Source organism: Mustela putorius, unplaced genomic scaffold, assembly GCF_011764305.1.
Source record: "Mustela putorius furo isolate JIRA1106 unplaced genomic scaffold, ASM1176430v1.1 tig00003867_pilon_pilon_pilon, whole genome shotgun sequence".
Lineage (NCBI taxonomy): Eukaryota > Metazoa > Chordata > Mammalia > Carnivora > Mustelidae > Mustela > Mustela putorius.
The window spans coordinates 30,728,038-30,743,119 of record NW_025422019.1 but is presented as its reverse complement, the minus strand read 5'-3'; the positions used below and the strand labels follow the sequence as shown (position 1 = coordinate 30,743,119).

Genomic DNA, 15,082 nt, shown 5'->3' with positions numbered 1-15,082 from the left:
GACTCATAGAGTATGTAAACTTTTAGGATTAGTCATATTCACTTAGCCTTATTCACTTGAAAGTTATCCAGATTGTTGTATCAACAGTTTGCTAATTTTTGATCCTGAGTAGTATTCCATGCCATGGATGTATCAAGGTTGGTTTAACCATTCACCCATTGAAAGGGTATCTAGGTTTGGGATATTATTAGTAAAGCTGCAATCAACACCTGTGTTAAGGCTTTTGTGTGAACATAGGTTTTCATTTCTTTGGGATAAATGTTCAGCAGTGGAATTACTAGGTTATATGGTACATGCCTGTTTAGTTGTTTAAGGAACTGCCACACTATTTTCAAGAGTAGCTGTGCCATTTTATACTCCCACCAGCAATATATACATGATGCAGTTTCTCCTAATTCTTACTGGCATTTGATGGTGTTCCTATTTTTCTTTTTTAAGTTTAGCCATTCTGATAGATGTACAGTGATATCTCATGTTTTTAATTTGCATTTTCCTGATGGCTAATGATGTTGAACTTGTGCTTATTTGCCATCTATTTATCTTCCTTGGTGAAATATTTATTTATGTTTTTTGTCCTTTTCTTAATTATTTTTTTTACTATTGTATTTTGAGAATTCTTTATATATTTTAGTCCTAGTCCTTTTTCAGATATTTGATTAGTAAATAATTATGTCAGTTTGTTGTCTTTTTGTCCTCTTTATAGGGTCTTATGTAGAACAAAGGTTTTTAATTTTGATAAAGTCCTGTTTACCACTTTTTCCTTTTATAGATCACACTTCTTATAGCAAGTCTAAGAACTCTTTGCCTACCCCTAGATTTCAGAGATTTTCTCCTGTGTTTTTTTCCTAAATGTCATATAGTTTTATATTTGGCATTTAAGTCTGTGATTAATTTTGAGTTAACTTTTGTAAAGGTTATTATACTTAGGTTAAATTTCATTTTTTGCTCATGGATGTCCAAATTCTCCAGGACATTTGTTGAAAAAGCTCTTTCCTCTAGTGAATCAGATTTTATATCCTTGTCAGAAATAAGTTGGGCATATTTTTGAGAGTCTCTTTCTGAGATCTCTGTTTGTTCTATTAATCTGTGTTGCTATCCCTCTGACTATACTACTGTCTTGATTTCTGTAACTATATGAGAAATCTTGAAAGAGGGTAGATTGGTTCCTCTCACTTTAATTTTTATCAAAATTATTTTAGCTATTCTAGTTTCTTATCTTTCCATATAAATTATATAATAATCTTATCTATAACTACAAACAATTTTGTTAGAATTTTGATAGGAATTGTGTAAAACCTGCACATAAGTTTGGAAATGACATCTTTACTATGCTGAGTTTTCAATTCATGAACATGGTATCTATTTACTTAAATTTTCTCTGAATTCTTTCATTAGCATTTATTATTTTAGCATACAAGTCTTTACATGTTTTATTAGATTTACACTGAAGTATTTAATTCTTTCGAACAATTGTAAATGGTATTATATTTTTAAATCCAATGACCACGTGTTAGTTGATAGTATATATAAGTTGAATTTTGCCAAAATTGAATTTTATGTGTTAGTCTTAGTATCTTGTAATCTTGCTGAACTTATTATTTCTAGGAGTTTTGTGTAGATTTGCTGGGATTTCCTACTTAGAAAATCATGTCATCTGTGAGAGGGACAGTTTTATTTCTTCCTTTCCAATCTGTACACCTTTTATTTCCATTTCTTGCTTTATTGCACTGGGTAGAACTTTCAGCATGATGTTGGATAAGAGTGGTGAAAGAGACATTCTTGCCCAGACCTTGATCTTACCAGAAAAGTATTTTGTCTTTCACTAGTAGGTATAATGTTTGCTACCGTTTTTTAAAATAAATACTCTTTATGAGGTTGAGGAAGTTTCTCACATGCTGGTTTTTTCTGAAAGTTTTTGAACATGAATGGTATTGAATTTTGCCAAATGCTTTTTCTGCCTCAGTTGATATTAACACGTGACTTTATGATCTTTAGCCTGTTAATACTGTGGATTATACTGATTGATTTTAAATATTGAACCAGCCCTGCATCCCTGAAATAAGTCACATTTGGTCAGGCTTATTTTTAAATATTGCTAAATTCTATTTGTTTAATATTATAGTAAGAATGTTTGAGACTATATTCATAAGGAATATTAGACTGCAGGTTTTTGTTGTTGTTATTGTTTTTGGTACTTAGTCTGGTTTTTAGATTCAGGGTAATTATAGATTCTAGATAAAATGCACAACAGAATACCTTAGATTAGGTGGCTTTAAGCAGAAATTTATTTTCTCACAATTCTGGAGGCTGAAAGTCCAAGTTCAAGGTGTCAGCAGGGTTGATTTCTTCTGAGACCTATCTCCTTGGCTCACAGATGGGCAACTTTCCATCTGTGAACATCTTTACATGTTCTTTCCTCTGTGTGTGTCTATGTCCTAATCTCCCCTTTATCACCGAACCTGATTTACCACTTTAAGGACCCTATCTTCAAACACAATCACATTCAGAAGTACTGGATGTCAGGACTTCACATGTGAATTTTGGGAGGACACAACTGAGCTGCCTATAACAGGATCTTTGGTGGAAGAGATAGTAACCAAACTATCATGTAAGTTACATGTCATGTAACTTACAGTCATGTAAGAAGACTCTGGGCTGTTGAAAATAATCAATTTCTTAATCAAGGTGCTGCTTCCATAATGTGTTCAATCTGTGGAAATTCATCACGCTGTTCACTATACTGTGTATGTTACATCTCAATTATGAGTTCAGTGAAATGGAAAGTGAAAGAAAAAAGAATCCAAGATAAAAGAAAATAGACTTATGAAAAGAACGAGCTACAAACTGAGTCGTAGATAAGCTCAATTATTTAAAGTGTATCCCAATTAGAAATTATCACATGGTCTCTGATACCCAGGCATCTGATTAATCTCCTGGCTTTCCTGGTCCTATCAATCACTCTCCACAGACCCCTAAAAGACACTCTTTTCTTTTCTTGCCCCAAGTAAAAAATTCTTCAAGGCAGAAATTAAAAATAAATGAATACTTATTAACTTCACTGAGTCATAAATGTCCTCTTTTACCCTACAGTTGACACCACCTGAAGAAACTGCCAAACAGATACTTTACTGGTTTTTGTTTTAGTCTTGCCTTTAAAAAAATTAAATAAATAAATAAAATCCATACCTCCTAAGGACAGGTGACTTGGTAAGTTGAGGAAACTCTCTTTTAAGGCAAATCACTGAAATTCAGAAAGCTATGTGCTTATTACCAGACAAAAGGCAAAAAATGTGGCTGGGAATGTATGTCAAAGTAATAAGGATAAAGAGGACCTTCCCGTGAACAGTAGTTAAAATAAAAGTGATAAGAAAGAAGCATCAAACAGATGCTTCCTATCTGAGGCAATTATGTTAATAGAAAATACTTGGGCTAAACCACTGTAAAATGGAGCAGGTTAGATGAATCCAGGTTGTCAAAAGAAAACCTATCTTGTTTAGGCTATTAGAACGTGGGTTAAAAATTACTGGAAAAGTTCTAATTAAAGAATAGATCTGGGAATTAAAATGTCAGCTGAAATGAACTAGCTTGTGCCTTCTTACCAAAAAACAATAAAATAAAATTACAATAGCCAGATGGAACTAAAACAATAGAAATCCATGTGGAAGCATCGATGTGCTACTAAGGCAGATAGGATTTGAAGAGCGATACCAGTGAAATGAACTACACGTTGAGTTGGGCCTGACATTCTACACCTGTTCTCCCCTCAAGGCACTTATGGACTCCAAAACTGAACACGCAGAAGCTGAGAAACCAAGCAGAAAATCCTGCTAAGGGGTAGGGAAGCTACACAGAACCTTGTTTACTCTCAACGGAACAGGGAGGCATGAACAGAAAATCAGAGGCAGCAGGGTATCTGGGAGAGAAGGGAAATGCAGAGAAGTTAGGCTGCAGTCTGAGTACAGAATTCTAAGGCTGGTGGTATTTACTTTCAGTGCCTCAAAAATATCATTCCATTAACCTCGAGCTTCTACTGTTTCTGTCAACACTAAGCATTGGCAAGGTTGTGCAGCAGCTGGCACTCTTAGGCACCAAGGGGAGAGCATACATTGGTCCAGTCAGTCTGGAAAACTGCCACACAGAATTCAGTAAGGCCAAAGCACACATAGCACGTGCCCAACAACCCCCCAACCGGGGCTAGACCTATCAGAAATGAAGACATACTTGTACCAAAACGCATGTACAAGAATGCTCACGACAGTCAAAACCTGGAGACAATCCAAAAGTCCATCAAGAGTAGAATGGATGAATTTCAGTACATACATATCCGTGAGACTAACTCTGTGGCTCAAATACATGGATGACTCTCACACAGAAAATGTGACAAAGAAAGGAATACATTCTGTGATTCCATTTATATACAGCTCAGTGATAGTAGTCACAATTGCATTACCTCCGGGAGATGGGGTGTAGTGACTGGGGGACCCTAGTGGCCTTATGAAGTTCTGTTACTTAACATGGGTGACAGACACACAGCCTGTTCACATGGTAAAATTTCAATGAACTCAGCACCTGTGATCTATACACTTTCTGGCATGGATGTTACACTTTAATTTTAAAATTTCTACTTTAGAAAAAGGAAGTCTAAGACTTCCATTTAGCAATATGACAAGATAGATTGCTAAACACCACTTCATTACACAGAAGCCAGGAATGTCAGATAACACGTAGCCAATACCATCTGTAGACATACCAAACGAACTCTGCTGAACTTAAGAGAAATTCTAAGGGCCAGTGCTCTGTTCTGAGTTCTCTACCCAGGATAGAGATGGGGGCTGGGAGATGTTAATAGGCCATAAGAAGATGTGAAGCCTGGGGTCGTGATGGGGTTTAGAGCTAGAATAAAGACCCCTTTAAAATGATATATCCTATATCCTATATCCTATATCCTAACATTGCCTAAAAGAGAAAAAAAGAATTCACCATAGGTGAAATAACACAGAAAGGCTGTCTGTCTCAGCCTGGGTTCCATCTGAAAGAAGTCAATGATAAAGAAGTCTTTCCTGAAAATTTGTAACCATGGAGCTTGTCTTCAGTTATGCTGGGGACCACAGGTATATTCCCTGCTTATACCAGGTAATGGATATAAAAAGAGTCACTCAGTGTCATGCCCAGCTTTTTCTTCACTTCCACAGAAAAACCATGAGCAGCATAGAAGCTTGCCCCTAAAGGATGTGTGTTCCTCCATCTCAATATTTCTCCCGGTCTGGTTTTGCATTGGTGGTAATTTCAAGTAAAGATTTCACCTTAAAGAGAGGCACTGGCTCTTCATATTCAAGAAGAAACCTAAGGGCCTTTGGTGCTTAGACATCCTCAAAAGAATGTGCCTTTTTGAAAACAGTCATGTTTTTGATTTGACATTCAATTCCACAGACTCTTAATACAAGACAGCCCCTCTCTCAAAGAGTTTTTAACCTTGCACACAGGCAAAACCTTTGGATCTGAATGCGTACCATTAACTCTTGTTTTCTTTTGCCAGTTCCTTTAACTGGTCCCTCATATAATATGATTTCAAGATTCTTTCCAACTCTAGTTATTGCCCAGGAAGTACTCAGAGACCAAAGACTAAACAGAAGCCAGGCATGGAGGGCTCTTAAAATCTCCTATATGGTAGGACAAATCTGTTAGAGCCAGAGGCAATAACAAACTGACAGAGAAGAAAATCCTTACATAACACACATCTCAAAGGTAAGAGTGATAAGGAACCTGAGTTAGCTAGAGGTCACTGGCTGATGCCACCATTGCCCGACAGAGTGTTTCTAGTTAGGACAAGGCTTTCTTGATGCTTATTTTTGCCAAATGATGACTCATAACAAGTCTGCTTAATTATAAGCAAGCTTACCTCAACTGCTAAAATACAATAGTCTCTGTGTATATCCATTTGACCAAGTTCGGTTTTCAAAAATTCTTGAAACCCAGGTGGTCCCCTAAGCTATTTGGAATGGGGGGTTGTTCCATAGAGATAAGATTAAATACTTACATGAAATGGTTTTTTTCACTTTCAACAAGTTATTTTCACATCATGTGATAATTAAAACCTAGCTAAACATGTGATGAAACAAACAAAAACCCAGGAATATCACAGAAAGCCAGGATTTCTTCCGTGGCGGCTACTGAGCCTTCCCTAAGTCTCTTGGTAGTCCTTCAGCTGCTTTCAACTAATAATCAACCAAAAAAATAAGTCCAGGGTTAGTCAGTTGTTTTTAGTCATTAGACACAACTCAGATTTCAATTTAAGAATTATGACGCTGTTCCATTGTGAGAAAAATTTGGAGAAAACCCAGGAGGAAAGAGAATGGCTCCTGGGAAGGGGGGGTGGTTAAGAAGGAAGCTAAGTGTGGCTCCGTCTCTTCTCTGGTTACAGCTTCAGTCTCTACTCCTTCCCTGAAAGGGTCAAGGCCCCACAAAAATAATCAAGCTGCGTTTCTTTGGTCCCACTATTCTCCGACATGAACTAGTTGCTCTGCCCAGTTTCGGTCTCTTGCTGTCCGGTGAGCACATCTGCGAATCCCCTCTCCACACCTTTGCTGTGAGTGACTTTCCAGAAGCCACGCCCCCCTCCACATTGCCCTTAGGCTGCCCACTTGTAGGCTTTCGCCTCTTCCTGGTTCACAGTGCAGTCCCTAACCACCTCAGCCCCCAAATAGCAGTTGTTCCCATGAGCTCTCAGGGCACTGAATGCCATGCTTCACTTGGCAACTTGCTTTTGTCCTGATATTTTTGACATTTGATGCATTCAGATCTGATCTCCCCAGCTAACTGGGTGCTCCCAGAAAGAAGAAACCAGATTCCTATCTTTCTCTGGCTAATCCCCTAAAAAGCCTGGCAGGGTGGTTCTGTGTCATGAACTCAGGGCATCACTTTCCACTTATCCTTATAAATTTAAGGACAAAAAGATAAAAGTGGGAGGAAAGAAGGGAAAAAGAAATTGTGTGAACACTGCGATGCTTTCCGATATCTGTACATTGGAAGAATAGATTTTGACCTTTGAAGAAAGCATCAAAAGGGATTGTTCTCCTCTCCTGAGAGGAATTCAAGCAGAGTGCTACCGGTCACCTGTTTTTCCTTTGTGGCAGGGATATACTTGCCCACCATCAGACTTGGACTGGGCCTCTGTGAAATCTGGCCCAGTTCACAATCCCTCCTTGTCCTCTGCATTCTCTCTGCTAGAGCAATGCTGAGAAAGCATCCCCACGCGTCCTGTGGTACATCGACTCGTGGCAGCTGTTTCAAAAGCTAACCTGCCAGCTTTGTCCCTGCTGGAACCATCCCAAAGGTTATTGGCTACACAAGCAAACCATCCTGTTTTTGTCCAAAGTCACTGTTTACAGTGGGTCTCAAATTTTGCTACCTAGTAGAAGGACGTGGGGCAATTTCAAATATCCTTGCGCTCAGCCACACCCCACACCATTTAAATATGAATCCCTGAGAACGAACCCAAGCCTCAGTGTTTTAAAATCTCCCTCTGTGATTTCAATGTGCCACCAAGCTTGAGAAGCAGTCTACCCAAGTGTAGGGGTGACGTTAGAAAAACACTGGCTTAGTCCAAAAATAAGCACATGAATGCAGAAGGCACTGCAGACAGAACTTTTTAGCTCTGATTACCAGGATGGTGGGATATCTAGCTTGTGATTAAGCTAATCTTCAGCATCTCCACGCTTTTCTCTTCCCTACCATCATTTGGGACCCCATTAGCATCTCTACGTAAAAGTAAACAAGAGGAACTTGGTTGGAAATGACAACAGTACATTTCACTTTCTGTTAGTGGGGAGAGGAGCTCCCAGTGGTTCTTGCCCCTGACTGTTCATTAGTATCACCTGTGCTATTTGAATCTACCAGTGCAGTGCCCCGATCTCAGGGATGCTGGCTCAAGTTCTGTAAAACGTGCATTTCTTATCATGTGGTCTCCAGCCCAGCAGCATCTGTATCACCTGGGAATTGTTTAGAAATGCAAATTCTCAGCCCCCATCACAGACTTACTGAATCAGGAATGGAGCATGGATGGGCACAGAAATCTGTTTTAATAAGCCCTCCAGGGGGATGCTGATCATGATAGAGTTTGAGGACCACTGGCCCAGGGAGGACACAGGTTCCAGTGAGTTTGAAGAGATCCACAGGTGTTTCTACTGGGCAGCTTAGGTGAAAGTTGATAGGTTAAATAGTACTGTCTTACTCAGTGGGCACCTGTGTCTTAATTTCATTTTCTACCTTCTCCTGATGTCTAGTCCTCCATGGGAGAAAGAGGGCCTTTCCCTAGGGTGAGCATGAGAACTCCTGCATTATGTTAAAAAATGATAGATTTGGTGTTGGTGTATTCAGTCATTTTAACAACTGGATTAAGTCTCAGCGAAACCCATCTAACTACTTAAACATTTGTCAATAAAATGCTCTGTTCTCATCATCTCCCCATCAAATGAACTTTCCTCCAAAATTAAAACAGCCAATTAATAGTCACTCCATAGTCAAATATAACTGTCTTTTTTATTCGAGAGAATAAAAGAGATATAAATGTGAATGTGAAGCCTCTACTTCATTTTGAAATGGGCCTCTGGGTCAAAATTTCATGCTTTAATTGGGGCATCCATCTCATCCTTCAAAAAGAACTTAATGGTTTAAAAAGCTCAGGTTTTTTTGTGCAATGATGGCATTTAGAATTCTAGCTTTCATACACTCTCAGGATAGGTGCCTCTGGCAAGATATGTAATAAATGGGATCTTTATATGAACATCAATTCATACTTCACATAAAAGAAGTTACTATGCAATGACTAATGCTTCCAAGAGTGGCCAACAGGCTGGTGGTTCTCTTCCTGTCCTGCATTTGGCTGAGCCTGGGGGCGGGAAGGATCTCTTACCTCTTTTGGCACTCCAGTGATGCTTCTTGAGAAAGGGGACAAGCCTATGATTAGTTTATGTCTCTAAAAGCCTCTGATGATAAGTTGATGAGGAAAGATCTACTAATAGCCTTAGACAAGAGAAGTGGTTGAAATTGCAAGCATGCCTCTATCTATACGTCAAAGTCAACAAGGCTTTTCACTCATGGGCAGCTCGGGGCACCCCAGTCTGTGTACTGAGAGTTTACCTCGAGGACAGTAGATGTCTGGAGCCCATCGGTTGCACTCGTAATTGTCTGCTGCCTTTTCACAGGTGAAACACTTAAATCCACCAGGATATGGTGTGGCTAGAAAAAGGATCAAGAAAAATGATTAATTTTTTCTTAGACTGGGTACGAAATACTGAAACTAGACATTTTTTATTTTTCAGAAAGTATTCTCAAAACAGCCTGTCTGGCAGTTTCTTAAAAAAAACTAAGTATGTAACTACCATTACTCAGCAATTGTACTCTTGGGCATTTATCTCTGAGAAATGAAAACTAATATTCACACAACACCCCTATGAAAATGTTCACAGCAACTTCGATTGTGATAGCTGAAAACTGGAAACAATTCAGATGTCCTTCAATGAATGCATGGTTAAACACACGGTGGTACCTCCATATTATGGAATACTAGCAATAAAAGTGAATTATTAATACATTCGACAACTTGGATAAATTTCCAGAGAATTATGCAAAGTGAAAAAAAATCCCCAAAGGTTATATACTGTATGATTCCATTTATGGAACATTTTAAAAATGCCAGCATTTTAGAAAAGGAGGAAAGATTGGTGATTGCCGGGAGTTAGGGCTGGGAGTGGTTGGGGCCAGGGTCAGAAGAAGCTAGAGGGGAGGCCAACAGGAGGGATTCTTGTGCTGCTGAAACTGTTTAGTGTCTTGACCTGGTGGCAGGTACACAAAGTTACACATGTGAGAAAACTGTGCAGAACGAAATACACACACATACACATGAACACAAATAAAATTGGGGAAATCAGAATAAGACAGGCGGGTTAATTATGTCAATGTTAATGACCTGGTTGTGATTTTATTCTATAGTTTTTCAAAATGTTACCATTGGGGGAAAGTGAGTGAAGTGAACATGGGATCTCCCTGTGTTACTTCTTAGAACTGCTTATAAATGTACAATTATCCCCCCCAAAATTCCAATTAAAAATAGCCGCTCTAAAATAAGTCAATCAGAGAAAAACAATTATCATATGATCTCCCTGATAGGAGGAGGTTGAGAGGCAACGTGGGGGGTTTAGGGGGTAGGAGAAGAATAAATGAAACAAGATGGGATTGGGAGGGAGAAAAACCATAAAAGACTCTTAATCTCACAAAACAAATTGAGGGTTGACTGGGAGAGGGGGGTAGGAAGAGAGTGGTGGGGTTATGGACATTGGGGAGGGTATGTGCTATGGTGAGTGCTGTGAAGGGTATAAACCTGGCGATTCACAGACCTGTACCCCTGGGGCTAATAATATATAATATGTTAATAAAAAAATTTTTTTAAACTAGTTGCTCTAGATTTCCAATGATTCACTCTTCTGTTTCAATTACATAGACATGTCAATATGTATATATAAATATTAGGTTGAATCATTAAAAATTTCTTTGGGTTTGACCATTTTTGAACTATAAAACTGGCCATATCTCTGGTTCAATCTCATATTTTTATCTAGTTGACTTGACATGGTTAAGAATCACTGGAGATGGAAAGGGTGTCGGGGAGGCTCAGTACGTTAAGCGACTGCCTTTGGCTCAGGTCATGATCCCAGAGTCCTGAGATCAGTCCTGCATCAGGCTCCCTACTCAGCCGGGAGTCTGCTTCTCTCTCTCTTTTTTTTTCTCTCTCCCTCTACCTCTGCCCCTTCCCACCACTCATTCTCTTTGTCTCTATCAAATAAATTCTTATATATATTTAAAAAAAAAAAACCCTTAGAGATGGTAAGTATCAGCTAAGAAAAGAATCTTCTTTACTAAAATCTATGCTGTGCAGAGGTGATGGTCCCAAGGGCTGTCTCGGCCCGTTTCCAGCATCCACAGGCAGCCTGCTGAGGGCACCTGGTGGATGTGGAGCCACTAAAGGCCTCTAGCTCGAACCTGAGGAACGGGTGATTCCAGGAATCCCTTCCTAGCCTTTCCTCTCCCCTCCCCCTCCAATTGCCCCCTCCTACCTTCTGAAGAGACTGTCCTCTAGGTATGAGTATCTTTGCCTTCACTTAGCTCGCTCAGGCAGTGAGGTGCCTGGTGAGAGTCACACTGCAGACCGTACCCTGCACACGCAGAGCCCAGCGGACATCTAAGGACGAGCCTCCCCAGTGTCAGGGTGCCCGGAACGCCTGGGTGTCTCTGTCCTTTTCACTGATGTGCTTTACCTTGCTGCTTATCAACTCAGAGTTTTGCCTTTCATAAACAGAACTTTTGCATTTTTTTTAAATTTGTAAAATTACCTGGCCTCTTTGAAAACTACAGACGTTCAGACAGTTCATCTGCAGGACCAACTGTTCTCCCTCGCAGATGGCTGAGCCTGCGTATCCCCCTGGTGGAAATCATCATCTCAGGGTAAATTGCTTTGCCCACATGGAACCAATTAAGTATGTTATCAAAAATAAATGAAGGAGGAGGCAGCAGCTTAAGGCCAAAATTATGGGCCAGCTTTAACTTTGATTTTCACCTTGCGTGGAATGGCTGCATCCTTGTACTTGCTTGCAACATGTCACGGAGCTGAATGACGATATCCAAGAACCTGACAGGATCCAAACTCACAACTGTCTAAAAAAGAAGGAACTCGACCTCTTTAGAAGCTAACTACATTCCTTCAGGTAGTTGGTGACTCAAATTCCGAAACAATGATTGTGAGTGCACGAACTACTTTACAACGGATGGCCGCACTTCACCACGGAAATTTCACCACAGGGAGACACACTCTCCCCATTGTACAGTTATGATAAAACAGAAGTAAACTATTTTGTAAAACTACACACAAATAATGTTTACATCTCCACATCTTGCCGTCTAGATAGGTGAGTTACATTTGAATTGAAAGATGCTACTTAGATAAGTACATGCCTGAAGAATTTAAAACAAACAGGTTTGGGTTTTGTTTTGTTTTTTTTTAAGATTTTATTTATTTATATGAGTGGAGAGAGGAATAGAGGGAGAGGGAGAACCTCTGATTAAAATACCAAAGACCAATAAAACCTTCAAAACAGGAGTTAGCATTCAGAGAAATGGAGTGACTTATTTGGGTTCCAGACGTCAGAAGAGTTAACATCCTAACCTCTGAGCAGGCAGCCCCACGCAGGGCTCAATCCCAGGACCCTGAGATCATGACCTGCACCAAAGGCAGCCGCTTATCCAACTGAGCTACCTAGGCTCCCTGACAAACAGGTTCTTAAATTCCAAAGCCACTCCATATTCTTATGGACACTCAAATTAGCTCATTTTGACAAATACTGTTATGAGAAAACCCATACATAGTATTTTAGGAAATTGTCCTATTGGGTACGTGGAAAAACTAGCTTCACTATCAATTTAAAAGTGTGTAATCTATAAGTCAGTTTAAAAGAAGAACAACTTTAAGAGGCGCCTGGGTGGCTCAGTTAAGCGTCTGCCTTCAGCTCAGGTCATGATCCCAGGGTCCTGGGATAGAGCCCCACATAGGGCTCCCTGCTCAGCAGGGAGCCTGCTTCTCCCTCACCAGTCACCCTGCTTATGTTCCCTCTTTCTCTGTGTGTCTCTCTGTGTCAAATAAATAAATACAATCTTTTTTAAAAAAAGTATTTAAAAAAAAGAAGAAGAACTTTAAAACAGCTTGTAAAATTTGAGGAATTATCAAAGTAAGTGTTTTGGGGGAAAAGATGTAAATGATTTGTCACAGAAAAGTATTTCTCAAAAAATTATCATCATATGCACCTAAGTTTATGACTGCAAGCTAGCCGTTCCCCTTCAAACTGCATGATTAATTCACAAGAGCATCCAATTTTATCTGTCACTACAGCCAGTAAAACTTTTCACTGGAATGTTGGATTAGTTATTCCTGGAAACTTTCCCATCAAAGAGATAAATTAAGAATTCTGAATGAGGATTAGTGATCGAGCCACTGCAAGAATAAACTTATTGAGAACCTCGCACTAATAAGTTGTAGTGTTCCCAAATTTGGATTATTTAATAGACTCTTCAAAACGACCTTTTGTAAGACTAGTGACATATTGCATTAAATACTAAGTTATTAGGAATAACTTACACAAGGAGTTCTGGACTCTGAATTTAACCCAGAGTATATCAAAATCTAAATGGGAATACGAGCTAACACACGATGGTAGCAAAAGGACGCTTTGTTTCACATCATTTATCTCTGAACGTGTTTATCAGCACATACCACTGATGATTAACTAAATGATCTCTTTTTCAGTGAGTTTTACTTTTAAATCTGCAAGTTCATTTCTGTGTGTGTCTCAATCACTAATGTTTGCTTATAGGAACTTGTGTTTGCATCTTGGTTGGTAGTACTGATCAGTGAATAATCAAACTCTTTTCAGTGACAAATCTTTTCAAAGAGCCTCCGTTTTTTAAGTGGTTAATTATAGCATAATACCAAGTAAATGGTTAAATTCTTCCCTCTGGAAATATTTAACCCAAACTGAGGTCTACAGATGAGCAACTGTCTCCAGTAACTTGCTAACTGATACTGCATCTGATAAAGAAGTTCTTTTTTTAAAAGGAAGGAAAAAGATTCCTAAGAGATGTGTTATTTTCTTCTTTGTTACTTCAAAGCATTGCAGGGCAAGTAGAGTTTCAAATCGTTGTGGGCTCAGCTGTGAATGAATCTAATTTGGCTCTTGATCACAGAGTTAATAAGCTTAGTATTCTGTATTTCAGGGCATAAGTCCTTGGTCCCTCAAGAGTAGGTGATTGTAAAGAAAAAAAGAAACGTCAAAGTGCCTAGTTACTTCCTGTAATTTAATCTGTCCATTAGAGTCCCATGGTCAGATGTGGCTCAACCGACTATAATTCATTCGTAAGGCAATGGAAGAGATTTCATCTTTGTTTCCATCTCTTGGAACTTTTGCCTGGACAAAGGCCTTCAGTTATCAAAACTGTGGTGAGAAGAGAATCTTGTTGTAAGAGGCATGCTGCTACGAAATGCATCCAAACTTGTGTTATTCTTGCCAAATCAATTCCCATTGTTTTTGGAAACTGGATGCAAACTTAAAATTTCTAGAAATCTAATAAATCGATCTTCCCTCTGTGTCCATCTAGCCACAAAATTTTACAGTATCACTTGAAGACTATGAACATATTTCTGACAGAAATGCATTTTCTGGTACCTTTCTTGAGAGTGCCTTTACTCCCTAAGACCTACATAACATAGAATTATGAAGAAACTTGGTTGGCTCACTATCTGGGCATAAGCAAGCCCCCTTCAGAGATGTGATTAAGACTCAGAATATGCAACCAGAGGGGAAACTGGATTTCTCAGGAAAGGTTTCTATTATGAGTAAAGAAATGGAGGCCAAGAACAGGTTGCAACCACTCAGAATGTTAACTCTTCTGATGTCTGGAACCCAAATAAGTCACTCCATTTCTCTGAATGCTAACCCCTGTTTTGAAGGTTTTATTGGTCTTTGGTATTTTAATCATAGGGTGGGAAGAAATTCACCACCATGTTTTAAATGAAAAAGAAAAGAAAAGCATACAAATTATAGAAAAGAATGCTATTGAGGACAGTGCCTCAAGTTTGAAAGCCATAAAGTTGATTTTTTTTTTTTCCCCAAAGGTTAGAAACTTCAAAAATTAGTGAACCAGGGAGTGCCTGGCTAGTTCAGCTGGTGAACCATGCAATTCTTGATCTCAGGGCTGCAAGTTCTAGCCCCACGCTGGGTTTAGAGATTGTTCAAAAATAAAATCTTTAAAAACAAACAAACAGAAAACAGAAAAATTAGAGAACCAGAGATCAAAGGAGATTAGTCATGGGATGCTGAACCTTCCCCACCAGAGTTTCAACCTCACCCCACTTATGATCTCTGAGGGCTGTTCACAGCCCATGGGAAATGAGTTTGTTTGCCCGGTGCAGGAAATTCATGTGTCTTCTCAACATCTCTGGCATCACTGATTTCTCCTTGGATAGGTTCTGAGCGGTATC

The 15,082-nt window shown here is 39.2% G+C and overlaps 1 protein-coding gene across 3 annotated transcripts in view; it reads right to left on the bottom strand.

Annotated features, from left to right (window-relative positions):
- Positions 1-15,082, bottom strand: part of LYPD6 (LY6/PLAUR domain containing 6) — a 123,466-nt gene that overhangs the window by 10,424 nt on the left and 97,960 nt on the right. For all 3 annotated transcript variants that reach the window (XM_004757853.3, XM_004757854.3, XM_004757855.3), the window contains one exon: positions 9,139-9,237. In XM_004757853.3, coding sequence (XP_004757910.1) covers positions 9,139-9,237 — 99 coding nt within the window. The remainder of the gene's footprint in view (positions 1-9,138; positions 9,238-15,082) is intronic.